The 12,782-nt window shown below is 41.4% G+C and overlaps 1 protein-coding gene across 6 annotated transcripts in view; it reads right to left on the bottom strand.

Annotated features, from left to right (window-relative positions):
- RAPGEF2 (Rap guanine nucleotide exchange factor 2) overlaps positions 1-11,048 on the bottom strand; it is a 189,447-nt gene extending 178,399 nt beyond the window's left edge. For all 6 annotated transcript variants that reach the window (XM_051617218.1, XM_051617216.1, XM_051617219.1 and 3 more), the window contains exon 1: positions 10,650-11,048. In XM_051617218.1, the coding sequence (XP_051473178.1) occupies positions 10,650-10,718 (69 nt within the window). In that variant the 5' untranslated portion in view covers positions 10,719-11,048. The remainder of the gene's footprint in view (positions 1-10,649) is intronic.
- Positions 11,049-12,782: the final 1,734 nt, after the last annotated feature.

Genomic DNA, 12,782 nt, shown 5'->3' with positions numbered 1-12,782 from the left:
ATTCATTCACATAAGAACATTAGAACTTTAAAGAACAATGCTAGTTTATTGACCCAATAAAGTTAGAAATTTGACACATGCCAATTCTGATTAAGACATAGAGTATTTGTACTTGTTTTAGAAGTTAACGATAGCCTGTATAATGTACACTGTATTGCGATTCATAAAGAGTTTACTTCCCACTCAGAAATTAATACATGTGAATGAAAGCATTAGCCAAAAACACCCTGCTGTTTCTTTCTAAGTGCTCTCCTAGTAAGAAAATTATCTGAAGTTATGACTTTAAGGCATAAATGAAAAAAAAAAACACCAAAAAAAAACACCACACCAAGAGAGGTTTAGAAAGTGAGAAAACACAAGACATCAAATTAGTAAGACACAGGTTAAACCACTGTGCAGGTCTAGGTGCAAAAAAGTAAGAGAAAGGAGTAATTTTCAAAGGTTTATTAATTCACCTGAGCATTCAGAAACATACCACTTTCTCACACAGATTTTAAAAAAGTATTCTATGCCAAATCTCCAATTTTCTTGCTCCAGGTCCTTAAAACTGCTTTATAAGGCTAACAAGGTCTTTATACATAACTGTGTCATGTATGCAATCATATTTTCCAGCAATATCCCATCATCTATAAGTTTTTCTGCTACTAAAGCAATATTCCTTTAAAAGTCATCTTAAATAAAAGTCTTACAACATTTTTAAGGTGATGAAGTGGAAATCAGCTACCCATCAGTGCTCAACCTGGCAAAATCAGAACCAGCAGCACTAAAAGAGATGGCTACCCAAGATACAGCAGAGATTAAAAATCCTCCTCTACTCCACCTTGACAAACATCTATGACGACTATCATCCTTTCCTTGGCGTTGTTACCTCAAAACATTCTTAACAGCTGAGCTGGAACTGCATCACCACCTGATAGTCATTCAGGCCTACAACCACGCAGTTGGCATTTTCAAACTAAATCATCACCAATTAAAACAATGCATGGGCACTAATTAGCAGCTTTCAGCAGTAACAGAGAAGCCCTGACAAGGATGGAAACTCAATTACCCTCATTCCAGGAAGCACCTGTTCCTGGTCAGCACAGAGCTGGCGCAGACACTTGTGTTTCCATACCTACAGTGCATGTGAAATGCTTCCGTCTTCAGACCAGACCACTGCATGCAGTTCACACAGGGGGTTGATTTTTTGGTGTAACAAAATTGACAAAGAACACAAAACGCAACTCCGAGCAAGACCCTCATAACTACCTTTCCATAACTCAGAGTAAGAACTGCCTCACTGGGAGTGTTTACCATCTGCTCACTACCTCCTTAGCAGGGAATATATTCAACAAACTACTTAGCTACTGCATTAATAAAGAAGAGGTTAGAGAGAGGGACACCACCTATTTAGCACTCATCATTAACCAGTATAAAATCTTACTTATTGTTTCATACTCAGAGTATCCTCCATGAAGTACAGCCTCAATATTTTTTTTCTTAAGATAATTGTTCCTTTGAGACTGCAGCCAAAAAGGAACCTATGCAAGCAAATGTATCTTCCCATGTTCTTAACATGTATTTTATCCACAAGCTAAATTAGTATTTTACAATGGAACAGTACTAATGTAATTTTAATCAATGGGCCACTTACTGCTTTCACTGGAGAAGCTGCCAGTCATTAATCACCCTCAACAGGAAATCACAACATGTGTCAAGATTGACTACATCACTTCAGCTTTCAGCCTCTTGTTATGACTTTAGTAACCAGGAGAAAAAAAAAAAAAAAAAACAAAAAAAAAACCAACCACCACATAAAATATCTTTGCGATATATTCTGCATCATAGACACCTGGCATCTGTATTTTTCTTCCAGTTTTTTAATATTACTGGACACTGTGGCTCCTCCTGCATCAAAGAACGATCCCACAGGCAGAGCTCCCCAGAACAGCCAGTGCTCCTTCTTCTCACTTTTTAATAGCAACCATTTCTAATCAGCTATCACAGCACTCAGCAATACTTGAACAATAATCACCTGGTCTGCTGTGGTCACTGCACTTACTCTATGATACAACCTACTACATTTTAGGTACATTTTATTTTTGCAGTTGCTACCTGAAAGATAAAAGCTATTTCAAAGTTAAGTACTTATCGTACATAAACATATATAAACACAGTAAAATACCAATACTGATTCAGTATTACTAATACAAATATATGTATATTTAATGGGGAAAAACTTAGAGCAAGAGGCTTATTACAAAAGTTTCCTTTGAGGTTAATCCTCAGAACAACAAATTAAAATGGAAGACTTCTCTCTCAAGAAGCATCTGGTGCATATGCCTCAAAGTGAAAAGAAAAAAAAAAACATTCTCATTTTAGAAAATGAGAATAAATAATCTCATAATATTCCATGCAGTTTAATTTTTTTACACTTCAAAATGGTGTTTGAAAATGGAGCACCATATACTCTGGGGGAGGCTAAGCTGTTTCAGAGATTCCTACATACAACCATAAGCATTTCTTCTCAGTCTTGTAACACAAGTCTTCACACCTTCAGCTGCACTAACATTGACATTTGGAGTCATAATCTAAACCAGATTGAGTCAGATTTTAGAAAGAAAAAAACCCTCACATGCCACCTCTCAAAAATAAATCACTTTGCTTTTGTTCAGCTAACAAGATTGTATCACTTATCCTGTTTATACTGTAGTCTTACAAACAGTTGTATCGGCACAAATGAGGCAACAGAAAACATCAGCATGGGAAACAAACCTTTCAAACAAGCTTTGCTGCTAGAAAAAAATATTATATACCATGAAAGATTTTGCCTTTGGCTTCTGCAAGTCAAATCTCAAGTAGAAGCTTCTTCCAGCTGTATTGGTGGTACAGGCTTGTTTTCCCATCAACTGCTTACAAACCACATTTGTTTAACATCTTATCTCACACCTCTTCACATTTTGCTTTATTTTTTGCTTAACAGGACAAAAGTCTGAATGCATAAATTCAAATGAAAGACTAAGTACTACTGCCTTTCCCTCCAGCTACAAAAAAAAAGTTTAAAATAAAGAAGGGAAACAAGAGCACCCTTAAAAATACAAAATGGCCCATACAAACTGGGAGGGGAAAAAACTGCTCTCAAAAATTTTAAAGCATCATCCCACAGGGAACAGGATCCATCTTCCCTTTTGGAAACAACTGTGAAATAAATATTTATTAAAAGAAGTTTATTTAAATTTTAAGAGACACAAAACGCATACAAATAGAAACAAACAGCCCGGTAAAGACAGTAAATAGCAGGCATGCTCGACCAATGCATCTTCCATGAAACTTAACCTGCCCTTTCCCAGGTAATTTACACTGACACCAGATGTGTTTTCCTTGTGTGGCTTGTGTTTATCAGCATACATAGAAATAAAGATAAAAATTAGTAAATCTTGCTAGCCATTCCTTCAGTTTTTATCAGTGCTGAGAAGTAAACTCACACTCTTTTTTTTTCCCTAAGAATATTTATATAATTTAACATTATCTTATTCCTTATTGTTTTGAACAGATAGTGATATACATGCTGCTTGCTATTTTTAAAACTGCTCAAAATTAAGTATCAAATCACTTCTACTTAGGTCAGACTAGACAGAGATACATAAAAAAATACAGGTATAGAGGCAGAACACAGAGATGCCCAGAGAGAACAAACAGCTAATTTTAACTCCAAAAGCAAGCTGTAAGAAAAGCACTGCAGTAGAGCTCCTCTCTCTTCCTTTTCAAGACAAGTGGTCAACTTCACCAACTTCCATTTGAAGACTTATTCAAATACATCCCTTCACACAAAATATATCCAGCAAATTAAATCTGCAACACTGGCTGCAGCAAACAAGGAGTGCAGGCTCAGCTGCCCTTCACAAAGCATCTTTGTAGAGCTATCTTTCTGCCAGCGCTCCTTTTGAATTCCCAAACAATGCCTTGCAAAAATTAGATCTCCTACTGTGGGAAAGTTCCCAAAACACAAGCCAAAATATATTTTCTCATGAGGATACAAAAAACCTTCAACGAGGAAGTCAAAGTTCTTACAATGACTGTTCAGTATACATATGGTTATTCTTGAAACATGCTAACAGATTAGGTAGCAGAATTGTGATTTGGGGGGGAAAAGGCTATCAAAATCAGAGTAGTAATTCATCAGAATTACTAAGTAGCTGCCACTCAATAATTCCCATAAGCATACAGTCTTGTAAAGACTTCTAAGCATACAGATTTTTTAAATAATAACATTCAGTAAATAATAAGTGCTTTCACAAAACTTTAGATAACATCTACCATAATAAGCACAAAATAAACAAATAATCTTCAGAGATTATACTTAAATCTCCTTTTTTCCAGGTACAATCTGTTTGCCAAGAATAACCTGATAACAAACAGAACACTGTATCCTTCTACTAAGGAAAAACATGATTTTAGGAAAATGCTCATGTGCCATTTACTTCTGCTGACCTACACTTTTACTCCCATAACAAGAAAGAACTATCAGTATTTTTTACCTCAAATTTCAACAGATTATTTTGGCCTGTTACTAGCTTTAGCAGAAGGGCAAGCCCAGCCACGGTAATTAGTCTTGCCTTGCGATTCTTCTACTGCAGCCTCTCCAGCAGCCCCACAGCAAGGCAAGTGGAGACAGGTGGGACAGAAGTGCCCCTTTGGCACCACAGAGGGTACCAGAGACACACTCTTAGGTCTGACCAGCATGTTGGGAGGCCAGGAGACAAAATAAAGCTTGGGCTGAGGAGTACATAGATCCATGGGGCTTCAGGCCCAGTAAGCACATGCTGCTCACTTCAGTTAACTTTCCAAGATTGCCATGGAAAGGCAAGGCAGTACTATCATGCTCCCAGCTTTTAGATGGAGAATATGACCCACAGGGCTGTCAAAACACGCTCGCAGCTCACAGAACGTAACCCAGCCTGAACTCAGTGCAAACACCTCTGCAGCCACAGCAGAGCAGAAATCAAAAGCAAACTCTACTAAACAGATGATTAATCAAATAGGAAATTACACAAAGCTTATCTGTGCTACAGTTAAACGCTCACTTTCCCAGTTACCTAGTTTCCAATTGGCTCAGATACGTATAGCCAACCTAGCTGCAATCTTCTGATGTCATGAGAAAGCAGGCAAGTGTTAAGGACAAGGCTTCAAATCAGCTATTTCTACTTGATAAGTAAAGGCTTCCTGATCATATCGGGGTCCCTGCAAGCATTGCTGAACTCATTTTACCACAGGATACAGAAATCTACAAATGCAGAAAGTGCCAGTCCTATGACAGGCAAAAACTACTGCAAAAGAAATGCAAAATTCAACATTCTCACCATTTTGCAAAGCTCGTGGTGAAAAAGATATGAACTACTGTGGGAAAATGCTGCACCCTTCATCAGAAAGACTGGGAAATAAACATATTTGCTTTCAAAACAAACAGGATACTGAGTAGCCTGTTGCAGTACAAGCCCTTAGTTTTGGGAAGGACGTGCAAATTTATGGTGGAAGTTCAGAATCAGACATTCCTGGGCTACTTCAACAGGCTGAGATTAGAGAGGTCGCAAGGAAATCTGAGCTATGCAAGGGGTTTTTGTCTTAGTTATCAGCCACAGAAAGTTACATTCGTACAATTGCCTTTGTTGTACATGAATTTATGATGCATAGTAATACTAGCTCAAGAGAAAATACTGAGGGGGAAAAAAAGGCACACTTTTACTTCTAAACTAAATTCTCCAATATTGTTTCTACACTAAACAAATACATTACTTGTGTTGCCAAGTAAAGGTTTCCCTTTCTCCAAAGAGTTACTTTGTTTTTTTATCCTCCCAGTTAAGTGCTGAAACACAGCAAAACACTCCTCTGTGGCCAAAGGTCTACATATACATGTGATCGTAACTTCTGCTTTCTCTGTACCCATCTCCCCCAGTTATAGCCCAGGAGACACCAAAAGACACCACTTAACTTACAGTTCATCAGACATTTTCTAGGGTTGTTAACTACTTTGAACTAATTTCCAAAACCCTGCAGTGCCTGGAGGGCTTTTTCCTTTGCTCAGACCAAATACTCTTATGGCTGACTTTATGATGGCATCTTTACTTCAAGTCAACTGTTGAGCAGCAAGAGGGAAGTGCCTTGACCATGAACTTGGAGCAGCCTTTCTTCATTAAGCTGTATTACTAACCACAGTCACAACGTTAACACAAGACAGGCTCATGCCCACACTTCACAATTAGTTAATGCAGAAAGCCTAAACGCTGCCACGGTAAGTGCAGTTCGGAACCTTATTTTGTTGGCCAAACAGGTGGCCCCCCTCCCCAAAACAACAGAACACCAAACTTTGCAAACTAAAGATATTCCTGAACAACCACATTACAAAGCCTTCAGAGGCACAATGAAAAGACCATTATAACCATGTAATGCAGCCAAATATCAGGCATCAGCTGTCACAATCCTATGCTTTTCAGGGTGTCAGTTCTTACTGAGAACCAGCAGGAGAATTCAGCAACAGAACCAGTTCTCAGCATTATACTGCTGTTAGCAGCATGATAACTGGGGTTACCTTCCTCTTTAAACACTAGCATCAAAAAGACGGTTAACATGGTAGCATGCTGACAGTAAAATAAAACAAAACAAACATGAAAAAAATCACCTGAAACCAAAACTCAAATTCCACTTATTTTTCCTAATGAAATAAATCCCAAATAATCTCTTTTGAAAATGACCATTTTAGTCTTCTGATATATTTGATATACATACACATAATAAGCCTAAATTTAAAGACTAAGTATAATCCTTAAGGTAGACTCACACAGAAAACATTTATTTTCTATGAGCCCATTAAACTAGACTGCCTCATATTTATTTGCTAAGAGATCATGATAGCAAGAAGGAAATGTTCATTCCTGGCTTATCTGAAGACTGCACACAATCATGCTACCAGTGGTCACAAGTATAAAAATAACCCAACTGGAGAACACGCTGAAGGTTTATTTGGAAAAAGCATAGGTACATCCTATAATTAAACCACTGTTCCTCCTGAGTGCTTGAGAAGGGAATATCTGCTCAACAATAGCATCCTGTTTAGATGCCTTCTGACATTAAATGACACACTGGTGTTGAACTAAGGGTAACTGTACAGTCCCGCCACCCTGTCCTCTTAAGATGTGACCTGATGCTTTTACTTCTCTGCTGTTCATTACTACTGTACTGAATTGCCTCGATGTACCACACTGGCCATTTTCAGAAGAAAAGCTTAGGCACCTAACATATATAAAGCACACATTAAAAATATTTCTTCCTGAAAACATCACTACGTGTCATGAAAACAGTGAACTAGTATGTGGCGCTTCTGAGTTAACTAGTTATTCACACACTAAGCCAAGCAAATGAGTTGTTAGGATTAAAAAAAAAAAAGATATTGGGGCTCAGTTTCTCTTGTTTGAAAACAAAAGCAGCCCTATTTTTTTCAGATTAAGCTACAGCAGTATAAAATTCCATACTTCCTAAAATGGCCTATTATGTCAATAGGAATTTGTTTTGAAAAGACTTGAAGCTGTAACAGTTCAGATAGGATGATATTCGGAGGGAAAAAAAAATAGATTGCTATTACTCACAGCTTAAGGGCATAAAACCATTTGCAATTTATTAACATGTAAAAGTCAGAGTCCCCAAAGCAGTTAAATTAACTTCCTAGTTCACATCTTCAAAGAGAAAATGAATAGCTTAATAAAGCAATTAAACAGGAGAGATGTGTTACACACCAGGCATGTTAAAGTACAGGCCATGTAGGCATTCAGTTTTTAACTTCTTTCATCAATACAATGTTGAGTCACAATTCACAAAATTCAGGAACACTTTGTAAGCAAGGATACATCAAAGAGATACGAAGCTAAAAATATTCCTAAGCAACTGCAGAATACAGAATTTACCTCAAAAAAAAGTCCAACATTACTTAAGAAAAGTTCATGCAAAGTTAAGTTTGCTTTCTCTGATAATGTGCATCAGATCTAGCAGTTCCCAAAGCTGAAGATGCAAATAAGAGCTAGCTATCTCCTGCTGTCACTCCTTTGCACCTGCAGTGAAGTCATTTTGCCAAATATGCACCACAACAATCCAAGGTGAACGGTAACGTCAAACACATATTTACCTCCTTGTGATATGGGAGAAACTGAGTCCCAGTGAGTTAGTTGATGCAAGTAAGCAGCAAATACACTAATATACTTCTTTTGTTATTTCCTGTACTGACATGAATATGACAAATACATTTTCTCTTTCCAACCCCCTCTCAGCTCTGAAGACACCTCATAACTTCTCAAAAGCCAAAATGATGTAACTACCTTTATGAGCTAGTGCAGCATACATGTTAAGAAAAAGATATGCTAAAAAGTTACTTTAAGGGATTAAGAGAAAACAAGGTCTTTGTGTCTTCCTACATAAACATTTTTTTATTTAATAACTGAAAGATAAGTATAAACATATTTCTTTCAAATTCTGCTACTGCTGCAAAATAAAACTGAATTTCCAGAACAGAGAACCAACCTTAGAAAACTCCTCAACACACAGAATTCAACATGAGCCGTTCACAAAAATGCCAAGTTGCCTGCTGCAAGCCGGGCTCTCCCCAGCAGCAACTGATCACCAGTTTCAAGTATTTCCAGTGCTAACAACACATTATGTTTCCCATAAGTTTGGTCTTATTTGTGGATTATTTTGGCCAGTGTCAGCTTCATGGATTTAAGGGTGGATTTCTTTTCCTGTGGCTATTGCCACAGCAGGCTTCCAGTCTGCTGATTCGGGAAGTTTTACAGCACTAAGACAGACCTGGTGTTCCTGACCTAGCTCTCTGCTCCTATGTCCTTCAGACTTGGCTTTATCCCTGCATTTGGGCTGATTTCTTCAATGCGTCATTTCTTATTTTCTATCTCTCTTTCCCTCACACACTTTTTTTTTTTTCTTTCTGTTATCCCTTCTAAAAAGCAGGTTCAACCAGCTGGACAGGAGAAAGGTTAACAGTTCCCATGGTACAGATCATGTCACAAGGGAAGCATTGCTCCCCCCCCCCCAGAGCAGACTGTTGGCCTCACTACCTGACCAACTGGTTTCTGAGCATCTGCCAGTGTCACTCCTCCTGAACACCATACCACCCTTTGATAACCATCTCCCGAGGCCGGACACCACCAGCAGGCTCCCCGGCTGAAATTTACACCTCTACCAATGCAAGGGATCTCTCTATGAGTTTCCGTAGTGTCCTCCCCAGGAGAGAGAGCATCTTGCCTCCTTCAGTTTCACAACACACTGAAGGGCTGGGTTCAGAACTGAAGGCAAACAGACATTTGGAAAAGGTCAAACAAGGACAGAGTAACAACTTTAGCACTACAAAAATACATTCCAGTAGCACCTTCTTTTTATTTATTTAAAAAAAAAAAAAAAAAAGGAAGATTTGCAGAAGTGACACACTAAATACAATGCCTATGCTCTATGTTTTTCCATGGGAGTTTTTATTTTCTCACATGTATTCCATGAGCATGAGGATAAAAATAACATTACCACAATGACGTATCTGTAGTAGGAGGAATGACTTATGGGTGCTGACCGAAAGTCAAGGTTTCCTCTTTGCCCCCAATTTGAAAATATCACCAGCCAATCAGCCGCCTTCCAAAATAATCAGTAGTACCCTCTCTTCCCCAAAACCAGAACACAGGGACTGCTCAGAGAGCAGTGCAAGCCTTTAGAAAATAGGGCAGATGGCATTACAACTCCAAGCAAAGTAACTCCTTGTATCATTAGCTATTGAACCGCAGCTTGATGTGGGGATCAGCATAAAGCTTATTAGTCTTTAGACAGTTGGCAGCAACAGCCACTGCAGCAACCATTCGGCAGCAGAAGGAACTCGTTCAGTTTAGTTGTTTTTCAGGTCATGTTAAGTCAAAATGTTTCTATACGCACTCCAGCCCCCAATTTAACCTTTCTTAGCCTCACCAAGTGCTATTATGCTTACAAACAGCTTCAAGCCGCATACTGCTCCGACAAAGAGGGCTCCAGGAGCCCGGCGCAGGTATCTAAAAAATTCCTGCCTGGTGCCATTGTGCAAGGATTTCACCCTACTTTGGAGGTAGCAAGGACTTGCCAAGAATACCACTGACCTCAGCCCTAACATTATGAAACAGCGCTGCCAGCTCCAGCCAGCTATGTAAAAGTAGGGATTGAATGCAAACCCAGAGCCACAGAGTACTGCGGGATAGTAGCAGAACAAAACAAAAAAACAAACAAACAATCAATTATTCTCTAAGTGTATTTTTCTTTTTTACCGGAAGCAACCTTCAAAATAAAACTCAGCTGGCGTTTCTCCCTCTCCCTCCCGCCCACCCCCAAAATTAGGGAGTAGGAGGAAAGTTGTTCGCGTTAATGTATTTCTTCCCTTCCTATCGCCCGGGAATTCAGCTCTCGGGGGGGACGACGACGACGGTCGGGGGGGCCTGGGGGCGAGGGGCGAAGTCCTCGCCGGAGCCTCTCCGCTTCCCCGGGAGCGGGGCCGTGGGGCTGCCGGGCTCCCCCACCGGGGCTGCGCGGGGCGGGCGAGCCGGCGGGAGGGCAGCGGGGAATGCGCGAGGGTGCCCGGGGGTGCGGAGGAAAGGGCTGCCTACCTGGGGGCTCCTCTCCGCCGGGTTCTTCATCACCGCCTGGCGGAAGCTGTTATCCACGTAGGACGCCATCGCGTCCCTCCTGCCTCCCGCCGCCTGCCCGGGCTCCGCCGCCGGCCGGGGACGGGATGGGCGAGGGCCGGCCGCGGCCTGGCGCTGCGGGCTGCGCGGCGGGAGCCTCCGCTGGGCGAGGAGCTGGGAGGCGGCGCGGCGCGGAGGCACCGCGGGCTCAGCAGCGCCGCCGCCCGGAGCAGGAGGCGGCGGCCGCAGCCGAGCCCCGCCGGTAGCGGCGGCGACAAGGGCTCGGCGATCCCTCTCGAACCGGCTCTACGCCTCCCGCCGGCCCGCTCCGCCGCATCCCCCCAGGCACCGCCGCTGCTGCTTCTCCCCTCTTCCTCCTCCTCCTCCTCCTCCTCCCATCCGGGATGATGGGGGGATACGCGCCCGCCCCAGCGACGGGGAAGTTGCTGGCCCGGGGAGGCGGAGCGGCGGGGGGCGGGTCGGGGCGGGACGGCGAAGGGGAGCGGGGCGGGGGGGGCGGGTCGCTGGGCGCCGCGGCCGGCGGGGGACACCGGCGACCGCGGCCCCCGGCATCACTTCCTTGGCATCGTCCCCCTCAACCGCCCCGAGAAGCCATCCGTGTCGTTTTTAACCCTCAAAAAAAGAAGATTTGACCGGCTGCCGCCAGCGTCCCGAGGGACGGGCAGCGTCACAGCTTGGTGATGCATCCTATGGAGATTGGTGTTGAGCAAGCTGTACATTAAAATAAAAACACACACGAAAAAGGACTTGATTTGCTGGATCCAGGAGCTCCCTGCTTTGGGGAGGCCACCTGTTGTCACACTTCTCCAGAGTAATCCGTGTCAGCTGGCAGTCCCCTCTGTCATTGCTACGTGGGGTATAAACGAGGAAGGGAAGAGTGTGAAATCTTTAATTTAACACTTTTCTGGGGGTTCTCTAGCAGGTTCATCTTCTCACGTCAACTTGAGATTTTAAAGAATAAAAGTCTTGCAACATGGCTGATCTTCTTTGTTTACTACGACAACGAGCACGTCTCAACAGCAGCTTGACAAATACAAATCATGGCCATATTATTAATGTGTCATTAACAGCAGTGTAATACTATTAATGTATTTGCTTTTACAAGCGATGTGTACCCGTTGCTGATAGGGATCACGCAATGTAAATAATGTCAACACTAAGAAATCTGTTCGATTTCCAGTCACTAGCAGGGGTTGGTTTACACATTTTAATCACAAGTAAAGTAGTATAATTTGTATTTGTATTTTTTATTTGCAAAAATGTGCAGGTATAACTTTTTTGTTGTTTTTCATACACAACATACACTGCCAGTCTCAGAAGACAAAATCTTACCCTTTTAGGTATACACAGCTCTCAAACATCCTATGTCTTCGACAACAACCTACTAAACCCACTAAATTTTTACATATGGCTCATTAACAAAGATAACTCTTTGGGCTAATCCTGCCCATATGTGTCAGCAAAATATTTTTGCATCTAATACTGATAATTCTGGGCAGACCATGGAAAAAGACCAAGGAGGGCTTCACATCCTGACTATACTTTCTTTTGTGTTGGTGCTTGTTAGTAGTCTTGGGGGAGGAGGTTATTATTTGTATTATTTATTATTATTTTAACAGATTGAAAATGTAATGTCCTTTGCCCTAAAAATGAACAGTTTCAAATATGCCTCACATTTGTCATTCAGAGAGTATAATTACTCAATTCAAATTACTCAAGCCTGCAGCTACAGCAAAGTGCCAGCTTTTCTGAATCTCAGCTTACCAACCCGGAGTGCTGAGATTCCCTGTTTTTGTGGGGCATATGTATAGGGAGAGTGCCGCAGGAATGTAAGGAATGCTCTCCTGGGCTCAGCTCCTCAATCACTTCAGGGCACCCATTCCCTCCTGCTACAGACTAGCTTGCCTGACATCTTCATATCTCTATATCAAAACAGCACTACCCACTCTATTTTCATATGCAATTATCTTTCATTTCAGACCTATTAGCTGTAACAGCACCAAGTGAAGTGTTTCACTCTGATTCATCTCTTGCCGTGTTATCTGGTAACACAATACCTGCAATTCACAGCAATATTTTTTTTACTTCAGACAA

This window comes from Apus apus, chromosome 4, assembly GCF_020740795.1.
Source record: "Apus apus isolate bApuApu2 chromosome 4, bApuApu2.pri.cur, whole genome shotgun sequence".
Lineage (NCBI taxonomy): Eukaryota > Metazoa > Chordata > Aves > Apodiformes > Apodidae > Apus > Apus apus.
Note: the sequence above shows the minus strand (reverse complement) of the source record. Positions and strands in the feature narration are given on the sequence as shown.